Raw genomic sequence first — 19,044 nt, forward strand, 5'->3', positions numbered from 1 at the left:
TGTTAGTGCAGTAATTCATTTCTACCACAAGATGGCGGTGGAGTGCTTCAGACCGTAAAGGACTGGACTCGGTCGGCACTTCAGAACACTCAAAGGACAGCTGGATGTATTCCTGAGACTGGAGGGGAATTGTTGGGGTTGCATTTCAAACGGGCACCTTTACTGTATCAGCATCACGTCGGGTTGACTCTAAAAATGTTTCCTGGCTGACGTTCTTCACTCACTTCAGCCTCCATCAGAAACAGGCTTTGTTGGCGTTGCAGTTTATTTACATTGTAGTCATGTGATGTTGAACGTCCAAATGCATTTCAGATATTGGCTTCTCGTCGGCTTCAGTTCTTTCATCCTGTCTTTGTATCTCAGTCCTTGTAAGCCCCAGGGTTTGTCTGCTTGCTCGTCTCTGCCCTCTCTCTCCAGGGCCGCAGGGTCCCTGTGGAAGTGGACGCAGTTTTGTAACTGCAGTCTCACCAGTGCATTATGCAGCCTCCTTGGATTTGTGCTCTACACTTTTGCCTATACAGCAGGTCATGATAACTCCTGTATTTTTACAATGATCTCTTGATGAGAACTAGTGTCACAATGATGTGTGTTCAGTACTTGATCCCATCAGCAAAGGGCAGTACATTCCAGGTGATGACAGCAATTCGCCCTGATGTGATAAAAAGTAAAGGGTTAATTTGTAGGTAAAGTCTCCTTGCAACCCAGTTTCTATGCATATGATATGAGGGAGGGAGCTTGATTATAAAGAGGGGCTTTGTGAAGGGCACTGTGTCCTTGGGTAGTAAGATGGTATTCATTGTTTTGAATTGCCACGTGCTACCCTCCAGTGCAGCTGGCTGTCGACACTTTGGTTTAATAGCAATGAATGGAACTTACTGCAATTAGTTCCTTCAGAACAACTCAGCGGGCAATCCTGTGCTGCAGCAGCCTCTGAATTGCTTTGGAAATACTTCTTATAAAGTCTCAACAGCGAAGCGTATCGTTTACGATGTGCCAGGCAGCCTGCGGCGGTAACCGTGACTGTTGTGTTAAATTAATGATGCAGGAATCGGACCCTCGGAATGACTTCATCGTGGTGATGGGGGCTAGCGCAGGCACTCCAGGTGGGGTTTCATGTCAGTCATTAGCCCTGAACTGGCCGTCGGCCAGCGATCGTCCTGCACAAGGACCGCACTCTCAGACAACAAGGAGTCCTGTTAAAGACAGAAAGAGAGAAGCTGGCACGTTCTCCCAGACAGCTGAGAGAATCACCAAGCCTGTCTTCAGCAGAGAGAGACGCCGGCTGTAATGCGAGTCAAGTGGCAGTGCTGTGGAGCAGCACAATGCTGGAACAGATATCGCTCACAGTGTCGCATTGAAACAATGCTGTTTTTTTTTCACTGGCAGCAGTTGTGTACTGTAGGGATATAGGTAGGGGTGAATCATGTGGAAGAGAAGGCTGTTGTAACTCACTCACACACACACACACACACACTCGCAGGCCTGTTCTACTGGTTTTCTGTTCACGAGCAGCCTTCATTGAGCGTGTCTTTGGGAAGAGGTTCATGAAGACAATACTGTTAAGTGTGTGATTGTCATGCTGTCTTCAGGACTTTGCAGTTGACGGGATTGATTGCAATCTTAGTTAACCCAAAGCAGTACTTTAAGAGCAGTACAGTGCCTCTCTGCTCCTCGTTTCCTCTTGACAGGCGGGAGTCTGAGGGTCCTGCTGTTAATCTGGCTCCTCAGTGCAGTCTTCAGAGCTGCTTGTAGCAGGTGCAGGGTTTCTGCAGAGCGGCTGAGAGTCGACTCCATGCAGATCTTGTAGCCTGGCTGTACGGAGGGCTGTAGCTGCTCTGATGTGCAGTCCGTCTACTCCAGAGGTCTGCTGCCTCACTGATGGGTCCTCCGTTCTTTCAACGCATAAAGAATACTGCCTTCCCAGCTTTAACTCCAGAGTCTATTTTAAAGTCTTAAGTCAATAAAATGAATACAATGCTTATGGGCTCCTTGATTTCCTAAAAGAAGCTTAACTGATATCTTTAATTGTTCTGAGTGCTTCTTATTGCAATTACACAAACACTGTGTTTGTTTCTTCTGTGTTAAGATTGCCTTTCCTGTGAGTGAAGGAGATGCTCTTCAGTTCTAGTGCCTAACACAGACCCGTGTAAAGCAGGCTAGATCTGCCACAATGGCCCTGCACCTGGACGATCCCTTCACTTCCACTGCTGAACTGCACTCAGGAGCCCTGAGGGGATTTATTCAATAAAAGAGTCTTTAACAGATCGGATTGCAAATGACCCGCTGACCGGTCACTTGCGTTTGAACTGACACAAGGCCTTACGATACTGTATGAAAGTTCAGTGCAGAAAGGATTTTCCTCACAGAGGGTTATAATTCAAACAGTCAAACCCAAACTCGTGAAGTCAAACTACTAGAAATCAAGAAGACCAACATTTTCAGCAGCAAAACATTGTTTCTTCAGCATGCAGAATTATTACAGTCCCCACTACTGGCAATACAGCCTGGAGGTCCATGCTATTGGAGTGCTTAGACAGAAGAGCTCTCCTCGCTTGATAAAGGTTCTCCTCCCCTCCCTGTCTCTCCTCATACACACCGATCACCTGTCTGCTTCACTCCTGCCAAGTCTCCTTCCACTTTATTACCTGCTTTTTCATTTTCTGCTTGGTTTCCTTTGCCCTTGGCCCCCCGGCCTGAGCAGACCTTGGAATCTTCCCTTCCCCATCTGTGCCCTGGGCCTGGCCCAGAGGGGGCCCTTCCTTCTGCAGCCTGTCTGTGTGCAGTAGACTTTATATTATCTGAACCCAGGGACTCAGAACTGACCATTTGGTAGAAACCAGGTTTCAGTGTGATCATTTTATTTTCTGCACAAGGTTATTATCAGAATCTTAATCTATGAAGGAAAGGTTTTGCTCATCATGTTCATTTGAAAACTCCCAGGAGAAGAGCCTCTGGTATCCATATGGCCCTGTCTGCTCCTGCTCCTCTAGTCTCCCTGTTAGACACCCCAGGCCGTCCAGCACAACTGTGCATCTCTGTAACAACGTCACTCTCAATCTGTATCAAACTGCACTGCTCAAACAAACCTTGCTTATATAAGATTCAGGTGCTGGAGCGATTACCTTTACAGAAAAATAGCATTGATACCATTATGATAGAACTTTTATTACCCTGAATAAAGCCATACGTTTCCTGTTAATTTAATCCATATTTCTAGTTATCAGTAACATGAAACAGCACATGACCTACGTTCATTTCACACACAGGTCATGACATCCAGATGGACAGACAGATGCCTCTATATACCCCTAGACTGTGAAGCAACCCACACAGTATACAGGACCACCCCAAGGCATTCTGTTGGCTCTTGGAATATCCACAGCCAAACACTGTGTGTGTAAACACTGCTGTGAAACAGAGGCTCGTATTTCCCAGACAGCCCAACACGCGGCTGACAGTATGAAGAGCTGAGACTGCGGCTGGATCTCCTGTCCCGTCCAAATGGGCAGGATGTAGAGCTGAGACTGCAGCTGGATCTCCTGTTCCGTCCAGATGGGCAGGATGTAGAGGGGTGGGGGGGCACCTGTCTAACGTCCATATTTAAAGGATTCATTTACATGTTTTTATAACCATGTATTGAATCTAAAACAAAAAAAAAGCAATCCTAAGGATATTGATAAGACTGTGCTTACTAATGTATTACTAAAGTTGAAACCTGCGTAATGTTCACATCAAGTTGAGCTGACGTTCCTGTGCTGGCAAACCCAGCCAAGCCTCGGAAATGAGAAACGGAATGGCTGTGTCAGCAAGTGCAGTCCAGACCCTGCTGGTTCCACAGTGAATCGATCTCAGAGTTTCATTCAGCTTGCACTCTGTGCCCTGATGCAGGAGTGCAGTCCAGACCCTGCTGGTTCCACAGTGAATTGATCTCAGAGTTTCATTCGGCTTGCACTCTGTGCCCTGATGCAGGAGTGCAGTCCAGACCCTGCTGGTTCCACAGTGAATCGATCTCAGAGTTTCATTCAGCTTGCACTCTGTGCCCTGATGCAGGAGTGCAGTCCAGACCCTGCTGGTTCCACAGTGAATCGATCTCAGAGTTTCATTCAGCTTGCACTCTGTGCCCTGCTGCAGGAATGCATTCTTATTCCCTTTCATTGTAATGAGAAGGCTCGGTTTCAACATCCTCTCTCATTACAGGGAGCTGATCAATTACTGTATGTTTTCAAATCCAAATCCCCCCTCTGCTCTGCGTCTGTTGGGTGCTGCTCCTCTGTTATGGACTCTGTCCTCTGTCGGTGAGAGGAATTGAGGTTAAGAGCTCTGCAGTGACGAATGCAGAGCCCGGCTCTCTTGCACAGCGGTTGAGACGCTCGCTTGAGGCGTGCCGAGTCACCTGTTTGCATCCAGATTCTGTCACATTGGTGCCGTGACTCAGAGCTCATTGATTAGCTGGTAAGGTTAAGGGGGCGTGTAACAGGCAGTGCTGTGGGAGCCACATGGGTTACCCAGAGCAAGCAAGCAGCCTGAGTCAGGGACAATAAACGGTACACACCCCTCATTTATTCTTTTTTCTAATATGTGAAGTTGCTGGGACTTGTGAATGTATAACACATTACTGGAGGAATTCTCCTTTCAGCTCGCTGTTTTTTGATCTATAAAACGGTTAGCCCTACGCACATTTTATAGACTTGAGAGAGAGTAAATAAAACCTTTGATCAGTTAACAACATAGATTCTGTCCCGTTAGCTTACTCAACGGAGCCACACGTTGGTATTTGGAAAGCGTTTAACAGAAAATCAGTCAGGGGAAATGAAAGAGGCCTTTTACAAGCCTGTCTTAATAGACAGTCTGTGTTTTAACAAGTCAGTAGCCAGCCAAGTCTGGATCACAGCCTACGTTGATATTCAAAGAACTAATTGACGTGCAGCTGTTCCTTTAGAAGCGGATATATTTTCAGAAATAAATTGCAGCCAAACTGGCAGCTGAGAAATTTTTCTGTTTGCACATTTATACTAGGGAGAGAACACATCCTATCACATGGTCTCAACACGTTAGTACTGTATGACTTTTTTTTTTTTATGAAAGGCTGATCATTAATGAATAAAGACATGCATTTATAAGATAGCCTGAGGAAAGCACACATCAGATCCACATGTCTCCGGGAATCTTGTTTGGCGATGCTGAGAACAATGCGTTCTGTTACTGAATGTCTCATTTGATTCTATCCTCCCCCTGGCTGGACCTGCTCTTTCTCGAAGCCTCCCCTGCAGTTACGTGAAGGCCTATGACACGTTAACAAGGATTTTTAATCAGCAAGGGGATTGTTCCACACAGAGCACTGGATTCACTCAAATCCCCCCAATTCTTCTTTGTTCTTGTATAAATAATTGCAGTTCCCTCCCCCTTTCTGATAGATTGTGAAGGATTCTGCACGCAGCTATACTGCGTCACGAAGTCTCTCTGAAGGGGTTATGAATTCTACCACTGTAATACCACACAGCAATACTCTGGGCTGAATTAACAATGAACACAGGAAAGGGACTCAGCGACTGAATAATACTGTCATTCATTGACACAGATTCCAATGGAACCCCTCCCAGGCTCCCAAGACACTCCTGCTGTATTTAATATAATGTAGAGCAAGTCTAGAAATCCTGGTTAAACAGAATCATTTACATCTCATTTACATTTCCTAATTAACAGACCACCGCACTGCCTTTTACCACATGCATCCCAATTTGCCGCTAAGCTGATTAGCTAATAATTTATGCAAAGAACTTTGAAAGAAATGCACAGAGAGGGATGTCTTTCCAAGCCTCTGCACTACTGAAACATCACCATGCAGAGGTGTTACTGGACAGTCATAGTGAATATCAGATATGTTCAAGTGTGCATCAGTGTCACTGATGAGTTTGCATGCCCTTGAGCCAGAGTGGAGCCAGATGCAATTCATTCTCCAGAACCGGCATTGTCATTTGATATATTCTATTTAAGTGTTAAGTCCTGCAGGGACAGCACATCTGTACTGTTAAACATCGTCTCTCTTAGCACTTCACTGTATAAAAATAGAAAGCCAAGCAGAAGAGGAAAGAGGTTCTGGACGTTTCTCAATAAAATATACACTGTGTCTGTACTCTTGCAAATTCAGTCCTACTAGGTCTTGGATTAAAATGTATGAACTGCTTTTAAAAAGCATCAAATACAAAAACTCTGACTGTGCAGTTACTGTATTTAAGAACCACACATACCCAAGATTAGGACTTGTCTTTATATATATATTTATCTTATATACTTTACCTCTTTCAGGTATACTATGCCTGCTTTTCATTTGCTTTTACCCGGTACACTGTTAAAGGGATAAATGCAGCGTGTTTGCATTTGACGCAGGCTGTGAGGGAAACTGGCTAGAGAAAGAGGCAGATTGTAGGGAATTAGAAAAAAAGCATGAGCCCAGTGTGCAGAGGATTACTGGGGATTAGAGAGACAAGCATGTCTAGAGAAAGAGAAGTCGCTCTGGAAGTAGCTTTTTAAAGCAGCCGTGTTCTCTGTAACCCCTTGGTTCTGAGCTACGCTGAGCCGCTGCATTGAAACCAGTTCCAGGACGTTATGAGTCACTTCCTTGAGCCGTCACAGCTGCTGTGTTTAATTGTTTAAAAAATCTGCAAGTTTGGTACAATATGTAATGTATGCTGAGTAATTACATGGCACTCATCAAACAGCAGAGAAGTGATTTACTGCTTGCCACGTCAAAGGTGCTTCAGCGTGTTTGTAAGTTTGCAGACAAGCCCCTGAATGAAATATGTGAGCTGTTTATCAGGACCTACCTGCTGTGCAGCCAGGTAGTCTGGCTCATAGATTCTAGACACTGTACTCTGTACCGTACTGTAGATGCTGGAATAGGAGATGGATTTGCTACAGCAAGGGGATACAGTATTGGGCTTACTTGGACAAAGCAATGGACAGTGTTGGGGAAGTTACTTTTAAAAAGTAATCTGTTACATGTTAATGAAGAGTTACTTGTTTGATGCGGTGATTTGGTTTGTGGGAAGACAGTGTAACAGGGCCAGCAGGGCGCTTTGTGAAGTTTCTTTTTTGAGAATTTTCTCAAGCTCCTTATCCCAGGAGATCCATCCATTCTTCTGAGCCTGTTCCTAAAGGAGGAAGCGGTGACTATGAGTGGAAGAGGGGTGCATTCCAGCTCTTTGGTTCGGATGCCCTTTCCTTTCACAGAGCAGCTGCAGATCTCTGGAGAACTTCCTGAAGGGTCAGTGGGTCTGGTCCAAGTCAGATTCCTGTGCGTTGTCTTTAAGGACAAAAACAAAAACATGCTGTAATTGCGAGTTGAGGACACTCCCAAATGACTGTAACGAGGAACAGTAATCTTATGAAATATTTATGCACCGACGTTCTCATAAGGGACATTATTAAATTAGAACATCATTTGGAAAACAAACAGAAACAAACACAGAATGTGTTTTCCAAGGAGCACGCCAGTAACAGAATCACACACAGGGGCGTCAGGGCTGGGCTGTACTTAAAGAATTAGAGGCGCTGGGAGGAAAGACAAAATGACAGGACCTCTCGTCAAAGACACTGACAAGCAATTCACTCAGGAGACCTTAAGAGACACTTAAACTGTAGTGAGAATCTCTGAAATCAATAAGAAAAGCCGTCCCGCTCAGCCCTGCATTACAGTGCTGTTACATGATTCACAGCAACATTAATGTGTGTGAGACTGCATGTCTGCAGCGGTAATGCAGAAATGGAAAAGCAGAAACACTGAATAAACTGCCATCAAATGTAGACACTATGTTTGGCATGCATATTATTATTAACAACAGTTGAATTCAGGAATAATTTGAAATGTTTAAAATGAGTAATAATTCATTTTCTGGGTTTGTCTGTTTAATCTCTCTCTGATGTGTTTTTGACATTTTTAATGGTAAAGGTTCATTTTATAATTGTCAGGCCTATAGCACTTGGTATTCCCAGGCGGTCTCCCATCCAAGTACTAACCAAGCCCAACCTTGCATAGCTTCTGAGATCAGTCTGACTCAAGGTGGTGTGGTTTGTAAATAAACACTTCTATATAATATATATGAAATACAAAACTAAAATAAAGGGCCTTGATTCGGGGCTGTAACTCAGTATATTTTTAATTCCGTGCTGGTGAAGAATGCCTGTGATGGGAGGCAGCTGTCAGGGCAGAGAGCCTCTGTTCCCATGGGAAACTTCATGTGGTTCAGTCAGGGATTCAGTCACACGGAAAGAGACTGGAACACATGACAGCTGGCGATCTCGCGGCTCACACACACACACACACACGGAGAGAGACTGGAACACATGACAGCTGGAGATCTCGCGGCTCCAGACAGGAATTAAAAATTGATTTTGCACTCAAGAATGAATTTCATTAAATACATTTTGAAACTTGTTAAACTTACCCAGGTTGCTGTGGACTCAACAACAGGTCAGAACATGTTCCCATCTCTCAAGTGCAGAGAAACAAGGATTTCAGTAACATGAGCCCCCTCCACTGCCACGGCTGTAAACTCGAAATTAGAGCTACCAGTATGAGGAAGAATGATCACAAACCACGATTTGATAAGGAATTCTCCTGATTAATGCAAAAATGTGTGACATACAGACAGACAGATGGATGAACAGACATACAGACCGCCTTATATGACCAGAATCCAATAATGTCACTACCAAGCTTCATGACAACTGGCTAAGCAGTTCTCCAGGTGTATGTAGAAGCATGTGACGTGTGACATGCGTGTGTTCGCCTGCCACCCTGTATGTCCTGCTGAAGGGGATTTCATCCCTGGCAAGGGGGTAATTAGTAACACTTTTGTAAAATGCCACAATGTAAACATGGGTGAAGGGGAGGCATTATGTGTCGCAGGGTAAAGGTACTTGCTATTAAACATCACTTCTGAAAAGTCAAGCACAGCCTGTAGGAATGGCAGATGAAGTTGGCATTTCCCAAGACAGGATATTCATTTGTGATCTTGGCTCAGAAAGAGCCACCCACTGTGTTGCCAGCGTCCCAATGAATGAAGCAGATGACAAATGGAAAGCTGTTCAGTTAGAAGACCATTCCTCATGCTTTCTATAAAGAGAGAGCGAGATAACAAAGAAATCTGCATGAAACATATTTTATTTACAGTACAAAGGACAAAGAAACGTACCACAAACAGTTCATGTGCTTACATTTTTAGGTAATCAAACATGAATTACAAAAAAGGTTTAAATGTGTTTGTTATTCTGTGTTTGAGCAGAAGGTAGCATTTGGCATCGTTGAACAGTCTGGGGAAACAGATTGAAAAGGCTCATGGTTAACATTGCCCAGCAAGGTTACATCGGCCTTAGAGGAGGTGACTGAACGTCACTCCGGAACCTGAACAAGACGGTCGGAACAGTGAAAGGTCAGAGTGCAAAGGTGAAAGGCAGAAGAGGGAGTTCTGTAGGGCTGCAGTACAAGCAGCAAGTCTTGTGAAATGTGTGGCTGTGATTCTTTATTAAAGAAAAGGGAGACAAGAAGCAACACATGTATTAGAGAAGCCTGCTATAGTTGAGGATCCTTGCTTTTTGTAAATGGGGCTGGAGTCCTGGAACCAGTTCAATCAGCTGTGACAGGTTCTACTGTAGTCTTGATTTCCAAACACCCTGTAATGCACCAGAACCCCTCTTCAAATTCCGCTCGTGTGTTCGTGGGACTCAAGGCCAGAGTCTCTGCTGTGTCATGCTGAGCATACGTTAACCTTCCCCTCCGTTAACATGTAACTGGATCACAGGCGGACTTTTTAAGACTTCTGTAGCGCCACAACTCTCCTTAAAAAGCAAAGGACGAAAAGAAGACAACATCAAACAAGAAAGGACTTTTAGCCGTTCCACTTCCTACATCTAACTGGTGTCCCCAAGTTTAACAGAGATGTCATTCATGTCTGGATACCTTGCTTGGGAAAACTTCAAGTTCAATAATCCATTAACAGCATACGGGACAGCTAATTGACTACAGGACAGTTTATTTACTGCAGTGCTTAAAGGTAAAGCTCTTTACGTTGATGTAAAGGTCACAGTATCATCGGAAAGGCCCTTATTGACTCAGCTCCTGTCACAATGTTTCCTCATGTGCTTTAACTACTTGGTTTAAATAGATTACTGAGTGCAGTATTGTGAGGTAATGGCTTTCTGTGCTGGTCACTGAGACAAAAGTCCTTCTGAGTATCTTGTTGTAGCAATGCATCTCCCAGCACGCTGAACAATCTTATTGCTCATACTGTGTGAAACACTGACCGGATTAGCAAGCATGCAATGCATCTCCCAGCACGCTGAACTATCTTATTGCCCATACTGTGAGAAACACTGACCGGACTCCCAGGCCTAAGTGCAGATGCTGTAGTCTCTTGTGACAGTATTGTATTTTACAGTATATACATTTGGAAGACTGGAGTATCGAATCAGTAATCTGTTTTTGCCAGATCTGGAGGTTGTAGTTTCATTAGACCCAAACAGCTGTGTTGTAATCAAACACAGGCTGCACTTTCTCCACGGCATCAGACCCTCTTGTGATGTAAGTACCAGGTTTCTTCTCTTCTGAAGGCTGTGGGACTTTCCTGCTTTTGCTCTGAGTACAGAAAGGGAGGTAGAAAGTGCCCTTCTGTTTCACCGACTTTTTAGGTCTTTTGGAGATCTCTGTCCCCTGTTCCTCCACCGACATCCAGCCAGGCTTTTCCTTGAGCAGTTTCTCCTTGTCTGGGCGCACACTCCTGAGGAACTTCTTAAAAAGATTAGCAGTCAATGAGAACTTCTTGATGATCTCTTGAGATTTGCTCACACTCAAAGGATGATCGTTTCTTTCTCCCTCCAATGCCTTTTTCTCTGGCTCTGGCAAATCCAACCAGTTTCCAACCAGGTCAGCAAAAATGTTATCCCCCAAAACGAGAGGCTGCCTGTTGCGACTCTGACACAGCAGAGAAGAGGTCCAGTCGTTTGAATCATCCATGCTCTCTGGGACTCCCTTATCCATCAAAGAGGCTTCTCTGGAAAGGTTCTGCATGATGGCTTGAAGATCCACAGCCTGGGGAGGGCAATTGTGAAGATCCACAGTTGATGATCCAATGGGGCTTGGAGATTCCTTTTCACTGGGTGCTGAGGACACCCGGCTGCCGTGGTGGGAGCTTCCACTGTGGACCTCGCTTGAAGGCATCATCCCAGCTTCATCTCTCGCACACAGCACGTGCTTTGAGGAGCTTACAGGCCCTGATGGGGAACAAGAAGCAGGTCTGGGAGTATGAAAGCTGCTTGGCCTCAGGACTCTCCAGTCTTCCTGCCTGTTTTTTATTTCCTCCGTGGCTGGAAGCTGGCTCTGGCTCTCGGAGATCTGCAGCTGCTCTAGAGCGCTCTGGAGCTGGAGAAGCTTCAGCTCCTGCAGGGCTCCCATCATACTGTTCATCTGATCATGCAGGCCGTCCCCAGACTCCTTCATTGAGAGCTGTGGAAACAGGGAGTTACAATCCAATCAGCCAAACAGGGGATTACACAGATAATCTTTTCACATTGTTAATCTGTAGCCCTTTGGAGACCAAAAGTGCCACTGAACCCATTAGATACATTACAGCCATGACTAAATTTGTAAATTGACTGAATCGTGTAAAGTTTAAATGTACATTTAAAAAAATGTTTTTGTAACAATTTAATAAAATAGTTAACCAACTTTTATATTTGTGTTCAGATAATATGCTTTTTGTTGTATGTTATGTTGTCGTTTTTATTAATATCGTAATTGAGGTTTAATATCTATCTGGAAAGAAAGTGTTTTAAAAACGTAAGAAATCTCCCAAGGCTTTTTCCAAAAGTTTTGCTGAAAAAATATTCTAAGCAACACGAATACTCATTTTTTTTACAGCAGTAAACATTATAATTTGCTGTACCATTAATATGCATGCTGGTAATGTGTGATGTGCATACTCTGCTGAGGTAACAGTATTGCATCGTGCTTCTCTGCTGCGTTCAGTTCCTTGTACATCTAGTCTGTTGGACACATTTCTGTATTTCTGTCATTTAGTCCATATTGTGTTACCAAATCCCACTGCCAAGCATATGCTGCACACTCCCAACTGCCAGCAGCACACAGCAGCTGTTCAGCCTTTTAAAGCATGCGAAGATCACCATGAAAGAGCTCTGCATTGACACACACACAGAGCCACACACTTTCTATAGAGCTCCTCACTTTACTGGAGCCATCAGGGTCGCCATCAAAACGAACCCAATTATGCTTCATCCTTTGTTTTTTAAGGATAATTGGGAAAGCTCTGCCTGCCAGCACTGTTTCCGATGGAAGCTGTGAATGTCACTGCAGGGCAGGAGAGCTGTGAAGAGTCCTCAGCCTGCGCTGCTCCCTCTCTGTGCAGCTGACCACATGCTCTGTGTATTTCTTAGTGATGGTTTTACATGCAAAGAGCTGAACCAGGGGCCTTTCTCCGAAGAGTGAATAAAGAAATAACAGAAAAATTATTTTACTCTGAACAGTTTATATAATATAGGCTTTTATGAACTCCTATTTTTTGAATAGAGAAGATTTTGTGCTAATGTTAAGACATGAGAAATGAACAACCCGAGAGGGCGTAAAAAGACCTTGGAATTATATTGACGTGTTTGTTCGCTTCTAGTTTTGTAAAATCTACTTTAGGAGTTAATTCAAGACTGGATTAAACTATCCTTACATCTCTGATTGGTTGGCTCTGGTTTTTGAGGGGTATTTTTCCAGTCAAACAAGAGGAATCTTGCAGGAGTTGAACGAGGAAAACCCCAAACTGAAGGTTAACTGTGTCTGCTTGGGTTCTCTCCCTGTATGCTTTGACTTCATCTCATTCAATATGAATGTGTACTTCCTTACTAAGCAGCCTGAAAGGTCAATGAGAGACCAGGCATCTTTGACTGAGGCACACAGCTTCTCTCTGTGCAGTGCAGTGCTCTGAGTGCTGGCTTTGTGAGAACCTGACCCTGGCCAGGGGTCATTAGAGCTTTCCATCATAACTTCAGACAAAGAAACAAACTCCATTTCAACAGGAAGGCAGTACTTTGAGAATGTTTTAAATAACATGACAGTGGAATGGACCGCCCCTGTACTTAAAGGTATTCCCGAGTTAGTATATTCTAGGATATACTCAGGGTACATCAGCGGTATATCCTGCCATAACCCCCTATTCATATTCAATTGTTCTCCTTATCACAGAGATTCATTCTCGTTATCACAAATAGCACAGGTTCATATGGCCGCCAAATACAGCGTTCCAGTCCCGTATAGTAAATGCAGTGCTAAACAGCAGTCTTGGGTAACTGAATTTATCACTTTTATTTGCCTGTTTAATCTGCAGTCCTGTCATCAGCATTTCAGAGAAGATGAACGGCTGCTTCTAAGATGAATGCATCTGAGTTTAATGACTCCTCCCAATCCAGCCGGACCTGTCAGCATATGAAGGACTGTTTCATGATGGATATTCATGGATCACTGGACTGATTGTAAACCAGGGTCTGTGCTCTCTCTGTGTGTGTGTGTGTGTGTGTGTGTGTGTGTGTGCGTGTGCATGTGTGCGTGTGTGTGTGCGTGCGTGTGTGTGTGTCCACTGTAGCTGTCAGACATTTAAATAGGCATGTAAAGTTAATACTGGTATTGATGTAGCTGGTTGTATAATTCTACACATTTATACTGTAAAATATGGAAGTGAATAAAAACAAGTACCGCTACACAGTAAATAAACTGTTTACATGAAATAAATCACAGAAATAAACACGATTCACAAAGGGGCTTTCAACACGCCAATCTGATTTAACAAAACTTTATCAAGCTGAGTCTTTAAAGATCTCAGTGACTCTACCTCAACAACATGACTAGGCTGCCCATTCCATCCCCTCACCAGTCTCTAAAGATCTCAGTGACTCTACCTCAACAACGTGACTAGGCAGCCCATCCCATCCCCTCACCAGTCTAAAGATCTCAGTGACTCTACCTCAACAACATGACTAGGCTGCCCATTCCATCCCCTCACCAGTCTCTAAAGATCTCAGTGACTCTACCTCAACAACATGACTAGTCTGCCCATCCCATCCCCTCACCAGTCTCTAAAGATCTCAGTGACTCTACCTCAACAAAATGACTAGGCAGCCCATTCCATCCCCTCACCAGTCTAAAGATCTCAGTGACTCTACCTCAACAACATGACTAGTCTGCCCATCCCATCCCCTCACCAGTCTCTAAAGATCTCAGTGACTCTACCTCAACAACATGACTAGGCAGCCCATTCCATCCCCTCACCAGTCTAAAGATCTCTCCTGTGTGAACTCAGTGTTCTAATACTAGCATTGTATTTTAATATTGAGGGTGCCTCAAACATTGTTTTTTTTCTTCGTGATTTTTCGTTTAGATTTTTGGTTCTTTCAGAACCGATCATCGGTACGGACCATCTTTTAGCTCTGGTCTAAATCAAACATTTAAAAACAAAAGCATTGCTTTGCCTGTAAATAAACATGCAGTAGTACCTAATCACATCTCACCAACATGCTGGGAGTGTTCTGTTTATGGAACAAAGTGTTATCTGAGTACGGCCGTAAGTGGGGACTTGCAGGAAAAAGCAATGTTCAGAAATGGAAACGGTGAATTTATAAACCAGGTGGTATTAATGTCAGGTCTATTGTGGTGAAAGGGAAGGAAGTAACAGGGAAACAGAAACCACAGCAAAACACAGGACTACAGTAATAATATGATCATGCATTGACACGTTGACACAACACCATACTAATACATGCACATACACATTTTAAAAATATATATATTTATTCATTTTATTTTATTTTTTTACAACGTCCAAAGGAGCTATCTTTAACTACAGTATTTACCAAAACACAGAGTGGAGCGTGAGAAACCTGTGTATGCAGAAATCTATAAAATTAAAATAAACTGATGAAATTTGAACCAACTCTGTCGCTGGGAGCGGTACATCTGGATAGGGGCGTGTCATCTTTTTGATTAGGTGTACTCGATATATAGTAATATAACACTTACATGTTCTCGTATTATTTTAAATATGACGGGAACATGTAATGAATCCAGACTGAACCCGGTTAGTAGCACACTAAACTCACACCGAATCACTGCGAGAGTTACACGGCTTCTTACTCCAAGACCAGCGGTTATGACAGACAGAAAAACAACAATAGGGACTCCGGTAGATTATTACAACAGTTAACACAAGATTACATTGCAGCCCGAGGTCGTCTAAACAGACACAGCATATTATATAGAGCGTAACGATTCGAATACTTAGTGACATCTCACTAGAGACAGCGCGCCTTTAATAATAAATGTAAAACGCGAAAAAACGCTTACTCGACACACAAGACTGCTCAGTTTTAATGCAATACAAAAAACGGTCTGTTTCGCTCGCTCGTGTTTCCAGCAGGCAACAACATGTACTGGCAGGTCCGCCCCCACTGTGTGTGTGTGTGTGTGTGTGTGTCCACGAGCGCATCCTCTTGGTTTAATCGATATTCCAATTTCATCAAACAACCAGGACTAAATAACACAGAGACACGCTTTGATCTGAGAGAAGCCAATGCAGCGTGCAATCCGGCTGAGCCCCGTGCAGCGGTGTACACGTCACATCTAAGACAATACAGGTGTATACTGGGGGATAGAGTATACTGGGCTAGTACCTACCAGCTCCTGTTTTAAACGTCGTAAGCAGGTGTCCATGGTCTTTCTCTCAGGTTTGGAAAGTTGGCGTGCCATTTCTTTAAATGGACAGAAATCGCATATTAAAGAAAGGTCGTCTCAGATCCGATGGTGCGCTTCACGTATCCCTTTGAACGATGTTTGTTTTCCCGTGTCTCTCAAGTCTCCCGTTGGTAAATTGTAAAACTAACTACACGTCTTCCCGGGTTTCTTTATTCAAAAAGCAGTCATTAATGTGATTAAAACTGCGTTTGAAGGCTCACTGAGATTCCCTCTTTGATAGTGTCCCGTCAGTCAGTCAATGTTTAAAAGCGTCTCCGCCTGACTGGCGAAATTAATATTCTGGCCGTGCGCCGCTGGGTCAGTCCGGTCTGCGACTCTAGTCTAACTGCACTCTTCTATGCCTGGGTTTGCAAGCACGCTGAGAGAATGTGCCAGCGTCCAATGGTGTTGAAGCTGTCTATCCTATACAGTGCAGAGCAGCGAAACACTCCGATTAGGGAGGATTTAGTAACATGTGCTCGCTCTGTTGGGATCAAGTTTCCCTACTCTCAGCAAACATCATCATATTGATTTTGTTACTCTCTCTTTTCAGAGTCATCTATATTTAATTGTAATTCTATATGCTTTTACTGTACCGGAATATCATTGCACTGCAGCAACGCGCTCTAGAATTATTGATAATGATATGGAGCATGTGGCAGCAGTGTGGAGTAGTGGTTAGGGCTCTGGACTCTTGACCGGAGGGTTGTGGGTTCAATCCCCAGTGGGGGACACTGCTGTTGTACCCTTGAGCAAGGTACTTTACCTAGATTGCTCCAGTAAAAACCCAACTGTAAAAATTGGTAATTGTATGTAAAATAATGTGATATCTGTATAATGTATAATGTGATATCTTGTAACAATTGTAAGTCGCCCTGGATAAGGGCGTCTGCTAAGAAATAAATAATACAATAGGAATTTACTGTACCAGAATATCATTACACTGCAGCAACGCGTTCTAGAATTATTGACCCCCAAAATATCCATCGTGGAACATCCGTGCATTCTTTTGCTAATAAGTGCTTATTAATGATAAATTGATATTCTGTTTGGGTTCAATATTATTGATTATTTATTACGGGCTATGTTCAAAATACGGGTTGTTTGAAAAAATGTTTAAACAATTGAACTAATAGCAGTTGCGCACATTTTTGCAGTAGTTTATTTTATATGGTTAAATGATTTGATTTCTCTGAAAATATGTGTAAATGTATCATATACCATATATCATTTAATTACATTTAAAAATTGAAGTTATCAAATAATATTCAAAAATGTGTACAAGAAAAAAAGCCGTATCTGTGCTTAATATCGCATGAATGGAGTTAACCACGAATTCCTGTAGATGTTTTAGGTCATCTCGTAGGAGGAACGCTTGTGTAGCGCTCTGCTTTCAGAGCCGCAGAATTCCTGATGTTTACTCCGCGACCCCCCGGGATCACACCTGCTAGTCGGAGAGGTTAGAGCTCAGGACTCGAAGACCAGTGGTGGCTGCGAGTCCATACTGGAGGTATATTTAGTGCAGCGCACGTTTCTGCAAGGGAGCGAGCAGCAGAGAGTTTCCATGCACAGTGACACTTCACTGTTTTGTTTGCAGATTTGCTAACCTCTTTTAAATCACCTTTTCTAACACGAGCAGCAGGCTGTACACTTGTTACATTATTATTAGTATTAGTGTGAACGCGGCTCCTCTTTGTTCCCTCTGAAGCGGATATATCGCTCTTCCAGTTGATTCATTCCTACGCCTGTTCCATTCCGCTCATGAGCTGAAGTTTAATCCGACAATGATCATTAAACAGAAATACATTTAATTCCCTGGGGCATTTTTTCATCTGTACTCTTAGTATCAGCGCAATTGAATTTGATTGCATCTGACAATGCGTAAAACTGCATGAGAGCGTTATAGAAATGAAGTCGTGCTCTAATGAGACCACAGCGTCATCGCTGCGCTTCTTATACAGAAACTGCATGGCTATTCTTTCTTTCTTTGTAATAAAATGGTTAGCATTGACATAAACAACTTGACATTTTGAATTAATACAATGCCCCGGGGCTAGATGTGTGTTTTATTCATTGTCAGCAGTTTATAATAGAAAAGCATAAATCACAGCAAAGCAGAATTCTTTCATTAAACATGTTTTTTGTACAGCTTTGTGGAGCACGTTTATGATGTTCATTGTATTTATTAACATAACTTTGTATTTTATTTTAATATTTTGTTTAATTTAAATACCGATTTTCTCCTCAATTCAGAAAGTCCCACGTTTCATTCCTAACTAGAATAAACTTTTCTGTTTCGTTTTTATCATATTATGAAGAAAAAAATATTTTTTTACCTAAATACATTTTAAACATTTGAAATAATATTGTGCTCCTCAGATGCCTGTACAGTTTTAGAAATGTAAAGCACTCGAAAGCAAAGCCCAATAGATGAATAAATGATCTGATCAATGGAAATGTGCGCTGCAGGGAATCGTACAAAACACAAGTGCCTTTTGATGTCTTGAATGTGTATCAGGTGCAGGCAAGGGGACGGGAAGGGAAATCAAACGCATTCGAGGGAGGAGATTGCGAGACTCAAAGGATAATTTAACAACAAACAAACAGCGCCGGAAGAATGGGATGCAAATGAACCCGGACTTCTTCATCTAAGCATGTATGTGTGTGATGATGTTAAATAAATACAGCCGGCACACAATCACACGCTTGCATTCACGAAATACTAAAGAGATTTCACTGTGATATCGATTTTTACGTGAGGCTGTTTTAATGGAGGAATTTCAAGAAGACTGTAGGTGAATGCCCTTCTCTCCCCCAGCGCACCTGTCTGAAGAGACGCGCTCCATACTGCCTATAGATTACCTTGTAAACAGTAATAGATTATCTCACAGGACCTTCACATGAGTCCTGCTAGCGACAATATTCACTAGCAGAACTCTATAAATGCACACACACACACACACACACATATATATATATATATATATATATATATATATATATATATATATATATATATATATATATATATATATATATATGCATTTAATCCAGAAAGCGGATGGATGAATCACTGAGATCCATTATGCGATTTCCTCCGGATTGGTTCGAGAACCATGGTCCAGAACCATTCCAGAACCATTCCAGAATGGGCTGGATTCTCACATTGATCCATTGCAGTCACGTTTTGACTTTGTGTTGTTTGAATTGGTCAATGGAGATCTAAAGATTGAAAGCACCTTGCTGTGAATGAACCCGCTGCA

At 43.0% G+C, this 19,044-nt stretch overlaps 1 protein-coding gene across 1 annotated transcript; it reads right to left on the reverse strand.

The window, feature by feature from the left end:
• Positions 1 to 9,127: 9,127 nt before the first annotated feature.
• On the reverse strand, positions 9,128 to 16,219 carry LOC117965949 (PAK4-inhibitor INKA2-like). Its single transcript, XM_059005024.1, has 2 exons — positions 15,725 to 16,219; positions 9,128 to 11,500 (listed from the first exon to the last, which is right to left on the reverse strand). The coding sequence occupies exons 1-2, from the start codon at positions 15,794 to 15,796 to the stop codon at positions 10,508 to 10,510; spliced, it is 1,065 nt and encodes a 354-aa protein (XP_058861007.1). The 5' UTR covers positions 15,797 to 16,219; the 3' UTR covers positions 9,128 to 10,507.
• Between the last annotated feature and the right edge of the window lie 2,825 nt (positions 16,220 to 19,044).

The sequence above is a fragment of the Acipenser ruthenus genome, chromosome 30, assembly GCF_902713425.1.
Source record: "Acipenser ruthenus chromosome 30, fAciRut3.2 maternal haplotype, whole genome shotgun sequence".
Classification (NCBI taxonomy): domain Eukaryota; kingdom Metazoa; phylum Chordata; class Actinopteri; order Acipenseriformes; family Acipenseridae; genus Acipenser; species Acipenser ruthenus.